Below are 23,432 nucleotides of genomic sequence, written 5' to 3'. Positions count from 1 at the left end.
GTTACCAAGAGATGACAACAGAGACACGACACGGTTGGGCCTCGAGAGAAAAAGGCCTAAGAGACTGTCGTGGAGGTCAGCGCACATCATGACCGTTCTGAGACATTGGATGGCTGCAAATCTAGGAGCTCGACGAGGGTTTATGAGGGCAACCCTTGTGGGTCTTACGGATCATCTTGACTCACTGTAATTAAGGTCGCACAGAAGGGAGCGAGATGCTGCCCGAAGTGGATCTCAAGGTCCTGAAGAAGCAAGCATAAGGTTTGCTTGTTGACGACGCCTAACCAACCCAGCAAGCACAGAAGCAACTTTGACGTTGATAGCTGGCTGTCCTAACGGGCTTGTGTACTGGACGTTGTCTTGCCGGGGGAGTTCTAGACCGTTGAGGATACACAGACGCCCGGGACGTGGAATCCTAGCGTAGCTTGACATGTGAACGAACCAGCCAGTTGCAAGGAGAATACCGCTGGTTGCAGTTGCAAACATCTGCAGCGGTCAAAAGCTGAAACACTATGCTGGCGCACTATTATCATAGACTCTCGCCGGTCCTGTGATGCTGTCTTGATCCGGATGGTTCCTTCTCACCATCCACACGAGGCGCATTGGTGCATTAACTGTGTTGGTGGGGCCAGCTTGTGCTTGTTATTCAGGCATGGCAATAGGTGCGAATGAATGTGATATGTAGTGAGTCTCTTTGGCCCTGGCAAACGTGGGTGCCTGCAGGCATACACCGTTTTCGAGACGTCGTTGATGTTGTTGTTGGCAGTGCTCATTCCATTTGGGGCAAAGCGGACGCGTTGTGATGGCAGTTTTGCAGATTGTTCCAAAGGAAAGTACGGTGGTCACGCGTCAGGGCCCACCCATAAAGCTACTCTTTCCTCACCCAGAGACAGGTATTATCATTCATCTAAATTCCAGAAACAACTAGGCTGATCGACTTGATAGCCTTACTGATCTGACCTAAACACATATCCCATGTTTCTCGTTGCAGTCGTTTATTGTCTTCATGACCACGTCCTGGAGCGACTCGAAAATCTCAACGCTCACACAACAGGTCGTCTTGGATGCGCCTTCTGAGAAGGACAAAAGAAAAGAAAAGAGGGAAAAACTGGACCGTGCCCAGAAAGCTGGAAACACGACATAAGACAATAACAACGCACGACGAATGGCCAGTTAGTGTGCATTCTGCCCAGGAAGAAAACCCACACGCTCTCCCACCAACTACCATGATGTGTGTCATTATAGTCTGCCACCCAGATGCAGTACATTCTGTTCCACTGCCTTGCTTAATTCTCCACTGCCCGTGTACACGTATGCCAGCGTCTGGGGCCAGACCTCGGGATGCGGCATCGGCAGGTCGATGGAATCTCCGGTCTTGACGTGGCCTGATAGCATCAGCGCTGCCAGCGCAGGCATGTATGAGCGTGCATACGCGAGATCTAGACCAAGAAAGACCGATCACATCAGCGGGGCACTTTGGTGTGCTCGGAAAGAGACAGGAGGACAGCAGGGCAGGTGTTTAGAGAATACACTCACGGACTGGCAGCTCTTTGGTGATGGTGATGCTACTACTTCTTCTTTTCGACTGGTAATCACCAACCCGGTTTCCGGATGCGGTTGCGCTAGACCGGCGCCGGTCCGAGCCTAGCGGTGTCAGGGGAGTCCGGGGAGTCGTCGGGGTCCGTGCCAGATTTGACAGGTCCTCAGAGGACAGCTGGACTACCGACTGGCGGCGAGAGGACGAAGGCGTCGTGGGCGTCGAGGGGATCGTAGTCCTGAGCTGGTCGAGGTCGAAACTCCGTGTCAGGACAAAAGGTTTGCGGTCCTTGGTCTTGGGCCGGACTCGCGCCTGGATCACGAGCTGATTCCCCTCGATGCCGTCTGACTGCCCGTTTCCGCTGTTGCGGCGCCTCAGTGAAGTAGGTGCCACAAAGACATCGGCCTTGGCTGGATCACCGAGGTAGACGTGGCCGAACTCCTGCAGCAGGTCCGGCTGGAGAAGGGCCAGGCTCTGTCTCCGGCCCCTCGGCGAGATCGCTGTTACAACGGACACTCTGCGATTGCTCACCGTGCCCAGGTCATTTGCCTGTGATGCTGGCATGCCCGAGAGCAGCATCGATCTGGTCTCGGCCACGATCGACTGGCTCCGCGTTCCCTGGAAGGGTTCTTGTGGTTTGCTGCGCGCGTGTTAGAAACTAGTTGTGAAAGCTGGCATGGACGTCTGTGTGCCTACCTTGGACTCTCCATCTTCATGAGCCCAACTTTCTCTGTCATCTTTTGTTCCGCGATGGGTGACATTGGCATCCAGACTGGTCGTCCGGCTCCTCCTAGTGAGCCCTGTCTGGCACGACCCTCGAAACTTTCCACCCCCGCCCTTTCATGCTGTCTCATGAGAACATCATAACCAGGGGTCGCGGGTTGGACAGGATTGGGCGACGGCCTTTCTGTCAGGGGGCTGATAGAGGGCAGGACACTGTGATGATTTCGGAAGGCCGGTTTTGGGATCTCATCAAAGTCGTCCACATAGTCCGTCCTAACTTCGAGGTTGGGCCTACTCCGCGTTTGTGTCTCCATTATCATAATGACAGGGGGCTCGACGGCGCTCAACACAGGTGAGAAAAGTCCAAACTTGAAGAATTTGAGTATATCAATGGAAGTATCGAAGAACAGCACCGACGACGTCTCACAGGAGACCCGGGGAACTTTGAAGGGCAAAAGTCCCGAAGGAAGATGGGGGACGCGCCATGAGGATCAGTCTTGTACGGCGTCTTTCACGGCCTTTTCCTCCCTTTTCTCTCTACTTTCTTTCTTTCTTTCTTTCTCTCTCTCTCTCCGTCGGAGGGCTGGTGGCCAAGCGTCATGAGCTCTTGTCTGAGAACAAAGACATGAGTCTCTAAGGGATCTGAAAACAAAGAACATGCGTTTCGCCGTGTCCCTAAGAGGACAAAGGACCCGTGATAGCGGCCAGTCTTGGCGATGCGGCAGCCTGTACCAGAAGCTCCCGATACCCGAGCATTGCCACTGGAATGTCTTGTTTCTCTTTGTTCTCTCCCATTGAGTAAGTGTCTTTCGTATTTCCTCGCGGCTGAATCCGAGAGCGAAGCGAAGCTACTATGGTAACAGGATATGTGTTTTATGCTAGGAAAGAAAGAGGGCATACATATGAAGGAAGAGAGGTGACGTATCTTAATCCGCTACCGTAGGAGGTCGTTCAGGGGGTCGCACGCCTTCCCCACTTGGTACCTCCAGTATCACCCGCTCATTGGCCAAGGCTGGCTCGCTCCTGGCTATCCGAGACACACATACAGACAGAGAAGCTACAACCCTTTTACCTCGGGACCCTCACACGTAAAGGCTGAAGAGACTCAACCAACTTATGCCAGCCTGTCCTTACAAGTCGTTGGTGGCTAATTGTGCCGCGCAATGCCCCTTTTTAAGACTCCCTCCTGATTTCTTGTCTCTTGCAGTTACTCTGTGACGCGGCGGGCTCTCAAGATGTCTAACTCGACCGCCAGCTACAAGCAGCTCAAGGAAGACTTCGTGTCTGGCCTGACGGGCGGCCCTGTCAACGAGATTGTAGCGGTGACTGCTGTCTTACCAGTGAGTTGGTGGTCTGGGATTTGAGAGATTAGAGATCAAGTGAAGCTGAATGCTCGGAGCAACAGGTCGCAGCCCTGGTCTGGTCGGTCCTGCAGGCGCGGCAGTCCTTCTTCAGGCCCTACACGGCCCTCGGGTTTGTCGTCGACTACCTTCTCAACATCGGCGCTGCCTTGCTCGCCATCACGCTCTATGCAAACAGCGCAGTCCTGCTCATCATACTGCTCCTTGCACCCGCCCTCCTTGTCTGCGCCCTGCCACCTAACACGGGCGCGCGGAGAAAGAAGCCCCAGCTTCCTCCCGCCGCCAAGTCAGGCGGCAGCAGCAGCAGCAGCAGCAGCAGCAGCAACAACAACAAGGCGGGCGGTCGGGACCTTGATGTGCTCTCGACAAAGCCATTCCTGACGTTCTTCCGCGGCTCAATACTGGTCCTTACCTCTCTGGCGATTCTGGCCGTTGACTTTCGCATCTTCCCGAGGCGCTTCGCGAAAGTGGAGACATGGGGCACGTCTCTGATGGACGTCGGCGTGGGCGCCTTTGTCTTTTCTGCAGGTGTGGTCGCAGCACGGCCCGTCCTCAAAGAACGTGCTGCCCACGCAGGCGGCAGCCGTGCAATGGTCACGACCTTGCCCAGGCGGCTCGCCAACGCATGCCGCCATTCCGTACCCCTCCTTGTCCTAGGCATAGTCCGCCTGCTTAGCGTGAAGGGGCTCGACTATGCCGAGCATGTCACCGAATACGGGGTGCACTGGAACTTCTTTTTTACGTTGGCCTTCCTGCCGCCGTTTGTTGCCCTCTTCCAGTCGGCCCTAAAGATCATCCCGTCGTATGCGGCCCTCGCGCTCATCCTCGGCGTGGCATACCAGGTGGTACTGGAGAGCACCAGCCTGAAGGCCTATATCCTCACTGCCCCCAGGGTGGACCTGCTGTCCAGGAACCGAGAGGGTGTCTTCAGCTTTTTGGGCTACCTGGCCATCTTCCTCACCGGCCAGGACACGGGCATGTATGTCCTGCCGCGCAAGATCAACCCGCGCAGTGGCTCTGGTGGCGCGACGCAGAGGACGACGCTCCTGATGACCCTGGCTGTGTGGTGCAGCATATGGTCAGCGCTGTACTTCTTGGCCACGGATTATAACTACGGAGCAGGCCTGTCTGTGTCTCGCAGGCTTGCGAACCTGCCCTACATCCTGGGCGTGGCCGCCTTGGGCTCGCTGCAGCTGTTCGCGTACTGCCTGGTCGAGACGCTGTGCTTTCCGGGATTCTACAGTGCTGTGGACATGAAATCTGAGAAGGAAGCCTACGAATTGGCGACGAGCAGGGTGCTCCGTGCCTACAACCGCAATGGTCTTGCCATTTTCTTGTTGGCGAATCTCCTGACCGGGCTGGTAAATATGACGGTGCCGACGTTGGATGTTGGTCCGGTGGGGAGTATTGGCATCCTTGTCGCGTACAGCGCAGTCTTGACTGCTGTGGCAGTCGCACTGGATGCGTATAATATTAACATTAAGCTGTCTTGAGAGACATTTGGGGGGGGGGGGAAGAAAGAAGAAGAAGAAAGAAAGAAAAGAAAAATACTCGGCCTCGATGTCTGTGTCAAGGTCTCACCAGAGATCCACGACATAGTTCGCAGAGCTGCTGTCCTTCCTCCTTGCATGGATGTTGGCGGATAGCGCATACCCCTGAGGGGGAACAGGGCATAAATCTCACTTTATAGTGTAATCTGCATGGTCTTATGCTCGTTGCGTCACGGCGGGTAGCTCTGGAGGCCTCCTCTTGACGGGATATGCTAAGGACTGAGCAAACATTCCATTGTAGCTGCGTCATCCTGACCTGGGAAAGGGAAAGAAAGAAACATGTCGCCTCGAACCGTCATTCCGTATCAGAATTTTTCCCTCGCATTAATACTGATATGAAGCAGAGCGGCTTTTACCAGTAGCATCCATGGTGTGCCCCTTGTGGGAGGAAACCGGGCTTCCGACTTGGAACCTTGTTTTCGGGACCTCCCTCCTCGGCCAACTCCGGTGTGTGGGTCAAGCAAGCCCAGAAGAGATCCCGGGCCTTGCTCCGGAAGCCCTGTGATCGCCTTGGGGGTTTTGCTGGCTTGTTCTGACACAGAATTATGTGTGGACAAAGGGTCAAAGGTAAAATTGAACTCAAAACCTGGGCCACCAGCTGCTGCGGCTGGTGAATCAACCCCCCCCCCCCCCCAAAGGAAACCCAACACCCCCCCAGTAGTATGACAAAAGTGACAGGACATGGAAGACATGAAAGCCGACCGGAGGGGTTGCCGAACTCGAAATTACAGAGACAAGATGGATGGACGAGCATATTAGCATTAGGATTTGATCTTTTCTTTTTCCGTCTTCTTGAGTATATCACTGATGCTTGTGGAAAGTAACCTTGTCGTTCCGTTCTTGGTTTTCCTTTTTTTTTTTTGAGGGCGTTACGGCGTCCACTTGCGACACAGACGGAAAGACGTCCCGAGACCATAGACTGATCAAACAATCCCCCCCGCCCCCGGCCCCGGCCGAGCGCCATCGAGGCGGTCAGCTAGCCTTGTCATTTTACTTCTTCTGCGGCAGACCACAGAGTGTAATGTTTCGAGAGAGTGGTGAGACATGTCTCTGCTGTTGGCAAGTTGAGGAGAAAGCGGGATGGATGAGATGATGGAGCTGGAGAGGTACGAAGCTGTCTGTGACGGCACACACATACACGCCTACGGTGTGGCTGTAAGGGCTCACCACGATCCTTATCCTCCCAGATACATAAGAACAATGGCACACTCATCCCCCTTCTCTAACCTTCCATGTGTCCCAGATGATGGCTTTGGTCCATATGGCTGGCTTTGTACTAGGTAGTCAAGGCGATCCGCTGAGGATGAGATCATCATGTTCAGATAGATGATAGTGCGGATGATACTGATGATGAGGAATTAGAACAGCAAAACGATCAGCCGTGAGGATTTACGAATCCCATGCATGTGACACGACATTCTTTGGGTCCTGCTGTCAAGACAGCACAGCTTGCTTCCGTCAAGCCGAGAAGCTGTTGCCTGAGAGAGTGTGTAAGGGGAGTAAAAAGAATATCAAGACAAAAGAGTATTACAGAATGAAACGCTGGCCCGCCCCCCGGGCTTCTCCGCATGAATAACAGCAGGGACTGAGCGAAGCGAGCAACCCGCTCGGCGCACCCCATGACCCCTTTGCCAACGAAATCTGTTCCGCTGGCCGTACAATTCTTTACACACATGTGACATGGCAAGCAGCAAAGCATGAAGATGTTGACAGCAGTGATCGACAGGCGAGCCGCGTGTCCGGCGTCGGCTGTCCCGTTGGGGAGGAGAAGAAAGGGGGGGGGGGGTTGTTTCCTTGCTGCATTCATGCGCTGGTCACGAAACTTGGCCCTGGTCAGTCAGAGCCGGTGGATGAGTGGATGTATAGTAGCTTAGACAACTTGGGTTGGGAAAGGGAAAAAAGAGAGAGGAAGAGAAAAAGAACCCTTCAGAAAGGAACAAGACGTCAAAGGTGTATGCCGGGGGGCCGTGCCAGGGCGCTGGCCTGGCCCTTGTAGCTGCGACTGTGGTTACCGGGTCACATATCAGGCCTAGAAAGAGGTTGGGAAGGGGAGGGAAAGAAAAAAAAAAAGGTTGGGGGGGGGGGTTGAAACTCGTCGGATATGTTAGCGCGAGCGGAATATTCCTGATTGTCTTTTTTTTTCTTGTTGTGTGGGATTGAGCTTTCAATACAGTAAGATATACACCGAGACGAAGAGAGGGAGAGAGAAGGAGAAAAGAGAGGTCGGGGATGTCCTCTTCGGATATCGCCCACAAGTTGCAAGGTCTGCCGGCGCTGTTGATACCCTCGCGTGTTTGCTTATGATGAAGATCAGCGCCCGGCGGTGGACTGTTGATGGCAACCGACTGCTACCCTGCCTTCCGAGGTCTCTCTCTCGTCTACCCGTCGACAGCTAAATGGGGGCTTTGGGAGTTGAAAACACCGCAAGTGGTCGTACACTTGCAGCCATAGAACTTGTAGACTACCATAGATGGATGTCAAACCCCATGGCAGGTCTGAAGAGATGAATGAATGGATGGATGGATAATTGAGCTGGGAGAAGAAGGTTGCCGTGCATCAGACCCTGGGCCCTGTCGGCAGCGGTATTTAGCGCGGGGCCAAGTGCGGGTTGCAATCCAGGAACAGGAACAGCTGAGGGCCACTACGTAATTTTCTTTTGTCTCATCCCAGCGCCGTCACACCTTTACAACACGAGAAGGAAGACGCAAAATGAAGAAGAATTGGAAAGAGAAGAAGAAAGGCATGTTTTACTCTGGTACACAGGGCAAGACAAGACAACGTGCAATCTGGCCCTCCTCTATCTCTTTCTCTCCAAGACTTGATTCGACACACAGACAGACAGACAGTCAAGCCCCGCTCTTCTTCTTTTTCTCCTCTGCTTCATTTTGCGCCTTCCTGTTCGTCTGATCGTTCTGCGGCAAGATCGTCAGGACGAGAAGGAAAAATGCCTGTGGCTGGGCATCCATCAACGATGGTCACACCATGCAAAATCCTGCCCGTGTCACATGCTTCGATCCGACCTTCTGGAAGGATATTGTGGAGACGGCTGATAGCGTAGCCAAGGACCAGCGTTGTTCTGTTGGCCTGGGATGAACGCTACTGCGACACGAGAGCTTGTGAAATAATGTGATGACCAGCGCAGAGGTGCAGCAACAAGAAGAGAGCCACAGATATGGGGACAGGTGCCAGCCCAACCAGCACCAGTATTAGAACTCAGCAGCATTACATAGTACATCAGCTGGACATGGCGACCTCCACTTCAATCGGGGCCAAGGTGCGTCTCGAATGACGACGGCGCTTCGCTGGCGACTCGCACTGGAGTGGCTTTTGGTGGTTCGGTTGTCCCCCCCCTCTTTTTTTTTTCTTTTCTCCTTTTGTGTGTCTCCGGCTGCTGAAGCTATCGTGGATCCGGGAGGTAGTATCCGCCTCGCCGTGCCTGGCATGCTAGCTAGATGCATATGCACGGATACGTCGTACCTGCGCTGGCATTCTGCTGCCTCCCCAGCCCAGGCCCCCTTGCCCCTCGGTCACTAAAGCTCAGCCAGCTTCAATCTGCACAGGCATACGAGGGCCTTGAAGCCCGAAAGAGGTCGCTGCAGGCAAGCAGATTGACCGGTGCCGTGTCACCGTAATCACACAGGGACGACTTGTTTGTGCGGGTGTCTTCAAACCACACCAGTTTATTACCGTGCGATTTCCACGCGGGTCCATCACCCAGAGTTTCTGACAGGAGCCCAAGGTTGGTTGGTTGGGAAATCGAGTCTCTCCATCGAGGGCAACTTGATAGTCGGTGGGGGCTGAGACATGGGAGATGCTGTGACCCGTCCCCTCTGTTGCTACCCAAAAGACATGGTGGATTACCTTGGTTCGGGGATAGTACATAGCATCACCAGGTCTATCCCAACGGGCAAAGCAACTTGAGACTCCTTACACCAGGCAATCCTCTTTTGGTATTGCCAAGGCCCATTTGGCCTCTGAAACTAGAAACAAAAAAAGAAAGAAGGGAAAATGCTCTAAAGGAAAAAATTCGGACTGACGTGGTTTCTGATTGATCTTGGAAGATTAGATGGCGTCGCATGAAGCCGTGATTTACTAGTACAAGCTGCCATGAAAAACAACCGGCATGTCCCCGGCTGATACCGCAGGCTAGCAAAGTAGGTCAGCCCAAGGGGGCGGTAAAGATTGCCAATGGAGCGGGAGAAAGCCATCTTGGGAATGTCGACACGAGCTAGACCAGAGATGCCGTGTTGAGGGAGAAGAGGGAAAGGGAAAAGGGAGGGGAAGAGAGAGGAAAGGAGAATGACAAGAGGCAGAAGGTTGGCTGGCATACATCTCGGGGGGCATCTGCGTTGCTGCTGTTTTTTTTTTGTTTTTGTTTATTGTTAAAGTTCATGGAGAGAGGGCGATGTTGGGTTGGATTGCACAGCGAAATGAGACGTCGGGCTCGCCTGCTGGTGAGATTTGAAGTGCCGTGCATTGACCGGGCTGACATGTTTGCGTGGAGCCACCTGGGAAATGGCTCGGCGGAGGGGGAAAAACCAAGGAAGCAATTCAAAAGGAACACAAGGGAAACGAGCTTTCAATTTGCTGAGATTAGCCCAACCCAACCTCTCTGCCTTTTGCCTGCCTGTCCCTTCTCTCTCTCTCTCTCTCTCTCTCTCTCTCGCTTCCTGCCTTCTTGCCCTGACATTGATCATTGTAAGTGCTGCTGTTGCTGTTGCCATTGGTGTCATACCATTGGGTTAGGGGCTGTGAAGCAGAATGAGTATTACTATAGTGCTGTAGAAGTAGCGATTGCAGTGCAAAATCAAGTGATTGTGTCATGTACATGGTGGTTATTTATGTACATAGTGAAGTGGTTTCGTACCGCACTGACAATCGAAAAACATACATACGCGCACACACACAAGAGAGAGAAGTAGTGAGTGAGTGACAAGGACCCCGTTCTTTCCTTGCAATCCCTTGACCTGGCCCGCCCTCGAGACCCGGCCTCTCCCTCCTTCGCATCATCACCACCAGATTGCTCCCTTTCCCGAGAGGACCAACCAACCAACCACACCCCCCCCCCTTCTTCCTCACCCTCTTTCCGCTTCCTCCTCCTCCTCTCTCCTCCTCGTCATCGTCGACGTCAACGGCGTGTATCCCGTTGACAAGTCACAGTCTCTCATTTTCCTTTCTTGTCTTCCCTTTTCTTCCGCCCCTTCTTTTTGTCGAATAGTACACATCCTCTGTCCCACCGTAGCACGACCTGACCTCGACACAACCCAACCAGCACATTCCCCACCGGAACTAGGCCTCCTGCGACACGGCCGCGCCTAAAGGATAATTGAATAATCGATTCAACTCTACGACTCTACCGCCCATCGTGTCGCGCCTGGCCTGCTCAAGCCGCCAGCTGTCACCAGCAAGAGTGAGGGGGGTGTGCGTATGGCCAGGATTCGTTGGGGCCAAAGCGACAAGTAAAAGCAACACAACTAGGCCCAGGCTGAGGAACACGTCGGCAGGGCGTTAGAGCGCTTGCAGGAAGGGGTTCAAGGCGAGAGAGCGCCAGAGAGGCTCTTGCACCAAGCTTACCTGCAGGAGGTTTGTGCCTGTGGGCATGCATGCAAGGTGCCCACGCCTGAGTCGACAAGTGCCATCCACTTTACCAATCGAGACTCTCTGGGCGAGGCACAGGGGTGGAAAGCGAATCCACGGCGATCCATCAACAAACAGATCTCCGTACCCTACCTGCAGATTCGAACAGGACCCTTGACCGCCCTCTAGATCCTGCTACTCCCAAAGCCCGTGTTGCAGGACTGCGACTTGTGACTTTTGCCAAGGGGCCTGTCTGGACGAACCACCACCACAACTTTGTGAAAGCACAGGGCAGCCATGATACCATAAACCGTCATAGCAGACAACTTGACCCTCCCCCGCCCTCGCATGGCCAATTGGTACCCGAGCCTCTTGAGATCTTCCTGACAAAACTTGGGTCCTCTGCATTACTGGCTGGAAATTTGGGCACTTATTTTAAATCACCTGCAGTGCATAATTACGCAACGGTCCGAGTTCAGGCTCTTTCTTCCAACACAAAGTCTCAGCCCAGCCCGGACCAAGGACAAGGAAAAAGCTACGGATACAAAACAAGCAAGGCACAACAGCACTCTTACTACCCTCCTGGGCGACATCCCGTCCCTTAACCTTGCCTGCCACGCCTGGTTACTATTTTCTATTTTTCGTTTTTTTCTTCTTCTTCTTCTTCTTCTTCTTCTTCTTCTCTCTCTCTTAATTGCCTTTTTTCTTTCTTAAAAGAAAAGTCACTAGTCGTGCCCACCTATTTTTCTTCAGCAGCCCACCCCTCGCTCGACCCGTCGCCCTATCCCAGAGGGAAAGAGGAGAGGGAGAAAAAAAGCACAGGCGCTGGAGGCAACGTCGAGGCTGTGGATACTAGCTCTCGGCTACTGCTTGTCGCTCCTCCTCGTCCTTGTCCTTGTGCACGACCCATCCCTCCCTCCTACAATTGCCCGACCCTCCTCCACCTCCTCCTCCTCCTACTCCCGCATTTTGCGACCTCATAGACCTGGGAAACCCGTGGCCCGAACCGAGGGAGCCAGCGAGCGACACCTCACCCTCTGCAATCAGCCAGCTTCAGGACCCGACGTTGGCCCCCCAGAGGTTATTAGCAGGTCGTGCTAAACCCAACGTCTCCCGAAACACACCCTACCGGCCCAACGTCCGCGCCCCCCTTTCCCGCCATTCAATCCGCCGTCCTACCTACCTACTACATACTACCAAATCCTCGCCCAACTCGAGCGGTTTCGATCACTGCGGGCGACGGCTGCGCCGAGAAGAGGTCCAGCCGAGTCGCGCCAAGTCAGTCACGTCGATAATCAATTGACTGCATTCCTGCGAAGAAGGGACGAAAGAAGCCCACCGCGGGTCGTGTCGCAGCGCCTACACAAAACACACCTCCTCCCCTGCACCTACCTCGTCACGTCACGTCACGGCACCGCACGGCACCGCACCGCAACGCACGACTTTTGCCTGCAACACACACCGCCTGGACCGATCGATCTTCCTGCACCCTCGACTTGCTACCCCTCCGCGCGACCCTTGCGTGGGAAAATGTCGTCGGCTGCACTACAGACCACGCCTCATCAGACTGCAACATCCGTCGCGACCCTCAGCTCACCGCCTCTAGCTGTCACCTCGTCCGCCGGCACTGGTCGCCAGCAACAACAATTGACATCGTCTCCAGGCCGTGATCCCTATTATGCTACGTCTCAGAACATCAACCCTCCCTCCTCAGCTTCTCACCGCCCTTCCAGGAAACACAGCAGCGGCAACGGTAACGGAGTCAACAAAGGAGACACCCCTTCCCAGACCAATTCCCCAATGAGTTCCCGCGCCGCCCTTGCGTCCCCCATTCCCGTCAACACTACCTACGACCGGCCTTCCTCCTCCGACCGTCGCAAGAACATGCCTTCCGCTGTCGTGCCCCCACGCACCTCGTCCCAGCAGGTCCCGGGCAATCCTGGCGGTGCCTCGACGTCCTCGAGAAAACAGCAGCAGTCTGCGGACCGGTCGGCATCCCAGCGCTATGGCGGTGCGGATGTCAACGGACAGGCCGGTGCGAGCCATGTATATCAAGAGGATGGCAGCCGCAGTCGAAGGTCAGAAAAGCCGAGCAGTAGCCAGAGAGAGCCCGCACGGACAAACGCGCCGCCAGTCGCAATGCCTATCCGGACACAACACAGCGCATCGTCCACCCCGCAAGGTCCCTCTCGGGAGGCGAGTGAGATATTAAACACAATGCTGGTGTCACAACCCGAGGTCGACATCGAGCGGGAACGTGAACGCGCCGCACTGTCGCACCGACACCCGTCAGAAGCTCTTGATGATGCCGTTGCCGCCGCCACAGCCGGTGAGCAGCAGGGTGAGGAGTCTCGGCGTGGTACCCGGAGCAGACACGACTACAGCAAGCGAGAAAAGCACACCAAGTTTGGCGAGTACATTCTGGGCAACACTATCGGTGAGGGCGAGTTTGGCAAGGTCAAGCTTGGTTGGAAACAGGAGGGCGGCGTGCAGGTAAGACGAACGACCCAGCCTTGGCAAGTTGATAATACCAAAGGCTCATGAGGCTAACCACCACCCGCTTCTGTACAGGTCGCCATCAAGCTCATCAAAAAGGATCAGCTTGGTAGTAACCCGTCTCGCATGGCCAAGATCATGCGTGAGGTCCACATCCTGAAGCAGCTGACGCACCCCAACATCGTCCGGCTGCACAAGATGGAAGAGTCTGAGAGGCATTACGGCATCGTCCTAGAGTATGCTTCAGGTGGCGAGCTTTTCGACTACATCCTCAACCATCGCTACCTGAAGGACAACGCCGCCCGACGGCTCTTCGCCCAGCTTGTGTCCGGCGTTGGGTACCTGCACAAGAAGGGTATCGTGCACCGAGACCTGAAGCTGGAGAACCTCCTGCTCGACCGCAACCGCAACATCATCATCACCGACTTTGGTTTTGCAAACACATTCGACCCTACGGAGGAGCTCTCCGAAGAGGAGGAGAACAACCTTAGCGACCGGGAATTTGTCAAGCGCATGGGCTTGAACCAGGTGAAGCCTAATGGGTTGAGGAAGGGCGATCTGATGCAGACAAGCTGTGGCAGCCCCTGCTATGCCGCTCCAGAGTTGGTCGTCAGCGACTCGCTGTACACCGGTCGCAAGGTTGATGTATGGAGCTGTGGTGTGATATTGGTGAGTCGCCCAGTTCGAGCTAATCTGTTCACTTCCAGGCGGGGCTGACACAATCTCAGTACGCCATGCTGGCAGGCTATTTGCCTTTCGACGACGACCCCGCGAACCCCGAAGGTGACAACATTAATCTGCTCTACAAGTATATCGTCAACACCCCTCTCACCTTTCCCGAGTATGTAACACCTCATGCACGCGACCTGTTGCGACGAATACTAGTCCCGAACCCGCGAAAGCGCGCCGACCTTTTCGAAGTTGCCAGGCACAGCTGGCTGAGCGAGTACGCGCACGTCGTCGAGTTTATCACCAGCAGCACGACCACACCAGGGGAGATCCAGAACACGACCGTCGGAGAGGAGGACGACCGACCAATGATGGGCCGCAGTGCTTCTGTCAGGGAAGCGCACAGAAAGGCCGCGCCCGCGCCAGCCATCGGCGGCCTGGCTAGCAAGCAGGGTACTGTCGATCCCGAGGCCGAGGCTGCGGCGCATGCCAAGCAGCAGAGGGACAACAAGAGGAGGACTGTGCAGGTGGAATACGTCGCGCCCAATACGCAGACACAACGTGGCGAGACCGCCAGCAGTGCCCAGGGTGGCAGCTCCATGAAGACCAAGGCGCGCTCAAGTAGTCAAGGGCCCGTCGAGGTTCAGCCTGAGAAGCCGCTGCCCCGAGACCCGCCGGCAGGCCCGCAGTACCCCCCCGTCTCTTCGAGGAAACCGCCAAGCTCGCACATGAACAACAACCAGAACGTGGCGCCATCTAGGACGAGTCGGGAATCTACACGAGCAGCTTCTGATGGCTCCTGGATGAGCTCTGGCATGGGCGCTTCAGGACGTCCCATGACTGGCGGGTCAGCCAATTCAATGGGTCTTGGAAGCGGGAGATCTCAGTATGGCCAGCCGTCCGCCCCTATGGTTGCTGATACTAACGTGCATGGAAGAATACAACAACCGCCCGGTCGCTCCAACCACGAACACTCTGGTCACGCGCATACGCAGAGCACAGATTTCGGCAGACTCTCCGCCAACACGCACAACAAACCTGGCAGCAACTCCGGATACTCCGATGCTGGCAGCGACACCAAGGGCCACAGGCGATCCAACACGATTGGTGAAATCGGCGGCAAGATCTTCGGTCGGAGCGGGTCGCTCTTCGGCAATCGGAACCGCAAGAGCCAACAAATTCGGCCCGAAGAGAAGAGGTATCCTCCTGTCAGCATGACAAAGCCCATCGCCGACGATGCTGTGGGACGTCCGTCCATGGACTCGAAGCCCTCGCGGCGGTCGTTCTCGCTCGGCCTGGGAGGGAAGAAGAGGTCTGGGAGCATGACAGGGTCGTCGACATCTCTCGATAAGCAGAGCAAGCGCTTCTCGTTGCTGCCCAACTCGTTCTCCCTGAAGGCCATTGGGCTCGGAAAGGATGACGGCTACGACCAGCGTGGTTCACAACCGAGCCTGGCGGCCCAGGATCCGCCGCAGGTTGATGAACATGGACGGTATTTCGAGCAACCCCACGCGCCGGATGCTACCGACATCGACGGCATGTATGCTCAACTACAACATCCTCAGGGACCCGCCCCAACCTCGGCACCTGGCCAGGCTCAACAGTATCAGCAGCATCAGTACGGCCCAGCAAATACGCATCTGGACCAAAGGCAGCAAGATGCTAGGCAGAACCAGGCGCAGGCTCGTATGATGCACCAGCAGCAGCAGGGCGCAGCCCCCAATAGTGCCTCGGGTTCGTCTGCTGAGCACATTCAACGGCCAACAAACCAATCGGCCTACTCGCTCGACCAGTCCGACTCCAGGAGAACTCCTAGTAGGGGTGGCCGCGGTGTTCTATCCAAGAATAAGCGATTCGTTGATGCCTACGATACGGACGAATACTCGCAGACACAACGGCACGGTCCTGCGGGCAGTAGTGGAGCGGCTAGGAGGGTTATGGACTTTTTCCGTAGGAGAGGGAAGGCAAGAGGTGGTGAGGACCGATGAATGTCTTGAGGACCGTGGTCTCACGAGAATTGGTTGAAATTGCAACAAGTCATCAACACTCTCCCCCCCCCCCCCCCCCCAAAACCCGGGCAGAGGGGAGATCATCACACAGTGGGAGACGATCTCTGGATTTGCAGCGTCGCGAAATACCCATCACCGCCGCCTTTTGATGTAGCTGGAGCCATACAGTCACCAGGGCTCGCTTCGAAAGGCGATCGGGCAGCAAGCACCCAGCGTGCTGACCATCATATTACGATAGCTGCGCGTCCCTAGACGCCGAAGCAGCCGGACAACAGAAAGACCAAATACCCAGCCGCAGACTGTTCGATTATCACCCGCATTGCAATGTTTCACATGCTACGGAAAGCGAGGTAGAGATGACGATGATACCTATCACTCAAGCTTCATTTCATTTACTGGGGGCTTGAAGACTGTTCTTACACCTGGCTGGCGCCGCCAGGTAATTCTTTTGTGTATCTTTGGGAGGCTTGAAAGAAGTTCTTATTTATATTATGGGAGGGAGGAGAATTTGTTGAGTGAGCCGGAATTGAAAGGCGAACCGGGTTTGGCTTGGGGCCTCGAGATAAAGTCTGCTGATTGTTTGCCTGTTTATACTCAATCTCACACCCACCCACACACACACCCACCCACCCACACACACACACACACACACACACACACACACACACACACACACACACACACACACACACACACACACACACACACACACACACAAACACAAACACATACATTCTATTCCTATAATGATATTCCGTTCTATTCTCCCTCATTAATCTCCTCTCGAGCATCTCTTAGGGCTTGGAACTAGGGATGTGTGTCAGCATGCTGCTACAGACACGACCATGAGAAGGCGGCGAAGGAAGTCAAGAGGTCGATCAAGCACTGACTGGGATTTATCTAGCAGCTTTTATCTTTCCCAATCTCCAACTCACAGCTCCTGCATTACATAGCCTGCTTGTGTTCTTGAAACTTTGCAATCGAGTCCAGCATTGGTGGTGATGTTTCATTATCGTGGCCATGGAGGGGGGCGAATGAATCTGCGGATCAATGTTATCAGGAAGATTATTTTTCAGAATTCAAAACAACTTCACCACGAATAGAAATTCAAAAGAGGTAGCAACATTTTGATGCAGATTACATCGTAATTTACAATTATGTTTAAATGCAAGATGCTGAGCCTACGGTCCCCCCCCCCCCTTCCTTTTTTCTCCAAACTCCCCAAGAATACAGACGTTTGTAATATTCATTGCCGACTAGGTTATGACTGACTCCCCTGTGTATATATATATATATGTACGTATGACCTGAAGATTTGGTATCTTTGCAATTGTCCGCTAAAAAGGATTGACGCCTCCGCCTTCGGATTCTTTCGGTAGGAAATGAGAAAAAAGGAAGAAAAAGAAAAAAGAAACCGGATGGAGAAATGCTGGGAAAGCTTCCTCCTCCTGGCTTATCCTTTTGTTTCTTCGAGACTGGTCGTTTACTCGTCCGTCATGGGATCATGTCTGCCCGCGGTTCTGTACAACACTGCCATTGTTGGGTCTGGCTTCCCATCATTGCCATCTCTACACCTTTGCAAGGCCTTCCCTTGGTAACGATCATGGCCTCTCGTCCTCGTGCTCGTCTATTGGTCGAGCGCTTGAGGGCTCGATGACGATCTGCGGGAGATTAGAGAGCCTCAGGCTCGGAAGCTGTGGGATGCCGCCGACCCCTCTCGAGCTTTGCCTCGTGTGTGTTGAAGCTCCGTGCGCCTCGGCAGCAGCCAACTGGTGCTGTTGTTGGGCAGCGAGGTCAGCCATGTGCGCTGACAAACGATTCTGTCGCGCTCGCGTCGGACTGTCCTGCTCACGGCGTGCACGTTCCGCTGCTTGGCCGGGATAGTCGGGCGGCGGCTCGTTATAGGGGCTGTCTCGTCCCGAGTTCCCTGATTGGTAGGAAACCTCGGGCGGGGGCAGCTCTTCGAGGGAAACGTCGTCGTACCCGGGAGGCGAATGCAGCGGCATCTCGGTCTCGCCTATATCTGCTTCGGCCGCGTCAATCAGTTCGGGGCTGGACCCGGCTCGTTGCGACATGGCAGAGCCCGTTCGTGGCAGGGTGGCCATGCTGTAGCCCTCGCTCAGCTGGCCTCTCGAGCTGGCGCGGCTCCGCGCCGTGCCCTGGCCTGGAGACGCCGACCTCGAGCCGCCTCCGTTATTGCTTCTGAATGTGTCGACGCTTATGACGCTCTGCGAGCTGGGGTGCCTTCTGTGCTGCAGTGAACTCTGAGCGTCGCCCGTGCTAAGGGCGATGCTCGCGGCGTCACTCAGCAAGCCCATGCGCTCGCTTTCATTGCTGTTTGCGCGCAGCCTTGTGCCATCTGCCCGGACCAGGCCGACATCCGCGTAGGAGACGCTGCTGACAGCGCGCTGCCGGTTGTGCTTGATGGCGTCGTGCTGTCCCCGGAGCTCATCGACCTCTCGCACGGCCTGGTCGGCCGCCTCCCTCGCTCGTGATCTGATGTCGGCCAGAGCACGATGATCGTGCCGCTCTCTTGCCTCTCTCCGCTCCTGCCGTCTCTCCTCGCGCTCTGCGAGCTGGCGGCGCCTGGCCAGTCGGATCTGGTACAAGGCATCCATCTCCTCCTCACGCATGGCCTCTTCCTCCTCGGCGGTCGGCAGCTCGACGACGGTGTCGATGCCATCACGCTCGCCCTCCCGGCCCAGCACCTGTTCCGTGTCCGTGGCCTTGGGGCGGTAGGCAGGGAGGGTCATGACGGACCGGACCGAGGTGTTCCGATTGACGCCGTCTTGAGCTGTGGCGCCTTGCTGGCTGGCCCGGCGGGCTGCTGCTTCCTGCTGTGCTACCGCCATGTGCAGGGCATCTTCCATGTTGTCCTGGGCCTCGCGCATGCGCACCCGGGGGTTGAAGCGGTCATCTTCCCCATTGCCGGTTCGGGCATATTGTGTCTTGGAGCGGCGGGGGCCAACATTCCATTTCAACCACAGCTTCCTCAGAGGCTTGGGGAGATATCTCGGCTCAGCATTGCGAGATCGGACGATACGGAGGAAGAGAAAGGCGCAGACTAATGCGATGATGGACACTACCACGGCAAGGATGATCTGCAAGGACGGACGGGGGAGTGGTCAGTATACTGTGTGCAAGACCTACTGGGGTCACGACTCAATGCGATGGGAGAAGGGAAGGCCAAAACGTACTATAGCTGTCGTACTGACGCCATCACTGCTGTCGCTACTTCTGCTGTCGTTGGTGTTGCTATTGCTGTTGCTGTTCCCGCTACCACTGTCCCCGAAACCAGAACCAGAGGAGGGATCGCTATTGTCCTGCCGAGGATCTAGTCTCGGCGCCACAGGTACCGGAAGCGGAGACGAGAGGACGGGAACGGCGACTCGTGGTCGAGGCATGCTTACTGAGCAGACTGTTCTTCCAATCGCTCTGTACGCAATCAGTCCAAGGCGTGTTGGGCTGTATGAGCTGCGACTTGTTGAGGGAGTAAATGTTCGGTGCAACTATATGGCGGTCTCAATGGACGGCATGGTTGGTCGGTCGAAATGGCACCCCAGAACAACCCAGGTGAGGGCGCCGGGACTCGAGAATCTAGGGAAGGGCTGAGAAAGCGCCGGCTTGGGGGAAATCAGCGCGCCAGTAACCAACGGCGGTGACTTGAGAGCCAAAAAAATTATTTTTTTTCGATGTTTCGTGAGCGGAGGGCCCTGTGAAAGAGAGCTCGAGAGAGAGGGAGAGAGAGTTGGCGGTTATAATACTGTCTTTATAGGAGGGAGCCTATGATAATCAGCAGACAAATTGAGGAGGTGTTCCGTGTGAAACAACGACCAAGCAGATGAGAGGTGGGATGAGATTTTGAAGAATGGCAACAATTGAGAAAACCGTCAAATAAAGACTATATGAGATCTGTTCGGGCGGAAAAGAAGAGAAAGTCAGGTCGGATCGAAAGACTGAGAAAGAGAGAGGCTGAGAAAAGTTGAGAGAGCAAGAATGCTTAAAACAAAACGGTCATGGATGCAGCAAACAGGACGCGAGGTTGGTACAGTAGGCTGGTAGTAGGCCCCTGCTCGATGTCGTCGTAATACGGGGGGAGGGTTGACAGTGGGGTTGGCCCAGTTCTTCAGGCTAAACAAGGTTGTCGTAGTGGCGGGAAGACACCTTCAGTACCTTGGTGTTAGTGTGGCTAGGCGTTGCGAGTGCTGGGTTAGGTCACCTTCCAATACGACCTCGCGAACGCAGCCTTGAATCTCGAACCTGCACACCACATTGTCGTCCTGCATGTCTCACTTGTGCATATACTCTGCGGTGACCCAGCACAGCACAGCATCTTACGAGCTCGACCTAGGCAAGTTTATTTCTGTTATTTACCACCAAGACATTTCCCAGCATATCGGGTAGCAGCAGCAGCAGCAGCAGCATGAAAAGAAGAGGTGGGTTTGGGTTCTTCGTGGTCTTATTCTCGGATGCCTCGGCACGTCGACCTCGCAGACTAGTCTTTTTTGACAGAGTCTTCTTGGCCATGATTGATCTATCTACCATGTATGTATTGACAAAATATCGAGATTATCTTCGATAAATATGGTCTCTCTAGGCAAAAGTAAGTGTACAAGACGTGCCGTCGTAGGAGGCGACATGACGAGGGGCCGCCGGCTTGGGGGCACACGCATCGCGATTCTCTTATGCAGGTTTTCACCCAAGAACCCGCAGCAGCAGATTACCGGGCCACCCATCAATCCAGTGGATTCTACACCCCTCCCAAGACACCACACCGAGCCGCCGAGCCCAACTCACACAGGCTTAGCTAGGTGTGTGCATGCTACGTGGTCATCACAGTCTACTGGCTGCCGAGGCAGCCATGTAAAACGACAAGGGAGGGTTGAGCAAACTCTCTCTGCCTCTCTTACACAACGAATCCACTCTACTAAATTGGTCTTGGGGCGCCAGGACCTGGTGGGTGGGTGGCTGGGCTTGGCTGTGCCTCCTTCTCTCTTATTTACACACATGGTCTGCACGGTTCATTGCGATCAGCGCTGTCACTTCATGCAACCCGCCAACTTTATTATTTTCTTCTTTTTACCGGATCTTGGCATTGCTTGGGATCTTTCAGACGCATCGCTGCTGATCCGTGCCCTGACTGCCTCAAATGCTGACTACATAGCAATCCTATATACTATGCTAGCCCTCTTGTTTACTTGTGTTTTCTAGAACGAAAAGGCCAAGTGAGAAGGGGAGGGGGGGGGGGTGCGTGTGGTAAGATGGGCCAAATTTACAGGCCAATTGCCAATGCAGCCCTACCACATGCACCTCTCCTCTCACTCATCCTGGGTCAGATCTTAGCGCTGACTTTTGCCTGCTGCAGTCCGGAGGGTGTGGTCCTTCAAGACACATACACAAACTAAGTCGCAAGAGATGGGTGCGAGGGGGCAGCCGCCATTACACTGCTATTTCAAGAACACACGTGCATGCCATCTTGAAGCATTAGGCTGCTTTGGCTTCGTTGTAGGAATAGCCTCAGTTCCGCATCTCATCCCTACCACCCCGAACATGCACATCTTCCGGATGAGGAAATGCCCTCTTAAGCGCGAGGAACGTCGTATGGAATCTGAAGGTTGGCATGAGGGGAGGGGGGGGGGAGGAGATAGCATGCTGACTTGAGGCTCTCTTCCCCGGCATGCTCATGTTCAAGACTATTCCTGACCAAAGCAAGTCACCATTGCAGACAATGAGTAAGCACCTATTGGGAACGAGCCGCGAACTCTTTTGGAGCTACGAGAACAGAGACCTGTTTCTATGCCACAATACAAAGGAGCGTAGGTCGCACAGAAATTTGACCAGTACGACCCGACACTTTACCCTGCCCAACGCGCACGCCCAAGAAGATATGGAACACCGTCTCAGAGTAGCTGCGGTAGATCTTCCTGAGCTCGGCCGTGAGATATATCATACCATTTTCTGCACGAGATATTTATGTGGCCTCTGAAATCATCAAATACATATACGATACAAGGCATCTGTTTTACGTATCTGGTCGACGCAACCTTCAGGCTCTCTGTCAGACAATAGCGTATAGGAAGTAGACAGATTCTATTTTTCCACAACAGGCTCAGTAGAAGTTGCCTGGAGTATTTGAAGATATACAACACTCGCAAATCAAGTGGAATGGGAATAGAGGCTGTCTAGCATGTCAATTGTCTCTTCCTTTCCTCGACAGCACCTACGGATGGGTACGAGGTGTGCAGTTCAGACGCCATAGCTGGCTTCAACCTGCTGCTGAGGAAGACACTACCCCCTCGCTCACTGCCTGCAGAACTCTCAAGACACGGTGATAAAAACAAGTGATGGTGTCATTATGTACTTCAAGCATCCTTTATACTGCCATCCCCATCCATACTACCACGCCGATAGAGAATCTCACAGACCCCCGCCAACGGCACATCCATCACCGCATCAGTCCCTTCATTCCAACACCCTCTCCAGTCCACTTCCCTCTCCCGCAAGGCAAACCCGTTTCCGCTCCCCTTGCGCAGGTGATGACGACCACCACCACCGCCACCACCACCAACCCCCCTCGCCCCCCTCGCATCCTCTCGCTCCCGCTCCCTCTCCAGATTCCGCCTCCTCTCTTCGCTGTGCACGATCCGGCCCCGCCCGTCGACCACCGCAATCTTGCCCGCCTCGTCCACAATCGTCTCGAGGCTGTGCAGCGGCAGCGTCAGGTACTCTGTGTTGTACAGCGCCAGCGCGACATAGATGTACGCCAGCAGCACGACGAGGAACGAAGGGACCGCGAGGCTCCACCACCGGTCTGGGTAGTAGTGCACGCCCAGCGCGTGCAGGAAGGGGGACGGCAGGTAGGACCAGAGCAGGTACATGAGGAAGCAGCACGACGAGAACAGGTAGAGCACGAAGCCGTAGTATTCGTAGGTCGGCACCTTTGGGCTCGCGCGGGGTACGGGCTCGGCGCTGTTGAGGCCCTCGTCGTCGCTCGCGTCTGGGGTCGTCGGCCGCGAGGGTCGGAGCAGCGAGGTCAGGCTGGGTGAGGGAGGCAAGGGCGTCGGCGGGCGGCCGTAGTAGGGGGGCCCGAAGGAGAGCATCTGCGCCTGGGTTGAAGGGGCAGGCGCAGGCTGCGAGTGGGAGCGGTTCGTGGTGTTGGTGGTATTGTTGAAGGGCTCATCAACTTCATCTTCAAAGTCGCTTGAGAGATCGTTGGGATCTTCATCTTCGAGGCTGTGTTGCCCATCAGAGAGGAACTGGTCCCCTTCTTCCTCTTCAGAGCTCAGCGACATGGTCGAGGTGGACCGCTTCTGTGGCGCATTGTGAAGAAGAAGATTGAGGAGGTTGTTCAATCGGAACAGTTGATGCGCCAAGTCGTCTGACGCGGTTGGGAGACGTGACTGACGTTGGGCTTGTTCGCGCTACCGGCCGCGGCAGGTACCTAGGGCACTATAGTATATAGGGTCGTAATCACACCACTGCAGCCCCTGTGCACCTTCCTACGTACACT

General features: G+C 54.9%; 6 protein-coding genes across 6 annotated transcripts; 2 read left to right on the top strand and 4 right to left on the bottom strand.

The window, feature by feature from the left end:
• Positions 1-72: 72 nt before the first annotated feature.
• On the bottom strand, positions 73-515 carry M406DRAFT_55875 (uncharacterized protein). Its single transcript, XM_040924560.1, has one exon. It carries the CDS (start codon positions 484-486, stop codon positions 235-237), a length of 252 nt encoding a protein of 83 aa, XP_040775531.1. The 5' UTR covers positions 487-515; the 3' UTR covers positions 73-234.
• Positions 516-882: 367 nt separating this feature from the next.
• On the bottom strand, positions 883-1,699 carry M406DRAFT_322647 (uncharacterized protein). The gene is made up of 2 exons (XM_040919672.1): positions 1,537-1,699; positions 883-1,439 (listed from the first exon to the last, which is right to left on the bottom strand). Exon 2 carries the CDS (start codon positions 1,414-1,416, stop codon positions 1,240-1,242), a length of 177 nt encoding a protein of 58 aa, XP_040775530.1. The 5' UTR covers positions 1,417-1,439; positions 1,537-1,699; the 3' UTR covers positions 883-1,239.
• Positions 1,700-3,495: 1,796 nt separating this feature from the next.
• Positions 3,496-5,114, top strand: M406DRAFT_259468 (GPI-anchored wall transfer protein 1; the record flags this gene model as incomplete). The annotated part of the gene is made up of 2 exons (XM_040917297.1): positions 3,496-3,600; positions 3,666-5,114. The coding sequence occupies 2 exons, from the start codon at positions 3,496-3,498 to the stop codon at positions 5,112-5,114; spliced, it is 1,554 nt and encodes a 517-aa protein (XP_040775529.1).
• A 7,434-nt stretch (positions 5,115-12,548) lies between these two features.
• Positions 12,549-15,901, top strand: M406DRAFT_340144 (kinase-like protein; the record flags this gene model as incomplete). The annotated part of the gene is made up of 3 exons (XM_040921529.1): positions 12,549-13,241; positions 13,320-13,913; positions 13,973-15,901. 3 exons carry the CDS (start codon positions 12,549-12,551, stop codon positions 15,899-15,901), a joined length of 3,216 nt encoding a protein of 1,071 aa, XP_040775528.1.
• Positions 15,902-17,523: 1,622 nt separating this feature from the next.
• Positions 17,524-18,774, bottom strand: M406DRAFT_259855 (uncharacterized protein; the record flags this gene model as incomplete). Its single annotated transcript, XM_040917325.1, has 1 exon — positions 17,524-18,774. The coding sequence occupies one exon, from the start codon at positions 18,772-18,774 to the stop codon at positions 17,524-17,526; it is 1,251 nt and encodes a 416-aa protein (XP_040775527.1).
• A 3,510-nt stretch (positions 18,775-22,284) lies between these two features.
• M406DRAFT_258963 (PIG-P-domain-containing protein) lies at positions 22,285-23,022 on the bottom strand (the record flags this gene model as incomplete). Its single annotated transcript, XM_040917265.1, has 2 exons — positions 22,285-22,524; positions 22,564-23,022. 2 exons carry the CDS (start codon positions 23,020-23,022, stop codon positions 22,285-22,287), a joined length of 699 nt encoding a protein of 232 aa, XP_040775526.1.
• Positions 23,023-23,432: the final 410 nt, after the last annotated feature.

This window comes from Cryphonectria parasitica, assembly GCF_011745365.1.
Source record: "Cryphonectria parasitica EP155 unplaced genomic scaffold M406scaffold_5, whole genome shotgun sequence".
Taxonomy (NCBI): Eukaryota; Fungi; Ascomycota; class Sordariomycetes; order Diaporthales; family Cryphonectriaceae; genus Cryphonectria; species Cryphonectria parasitica.
The sequence above is the reverse complement of the archived record's forward strand: the minus strand, read 5'-3'. Positions and strand labels throughout refer to the sequence as shown.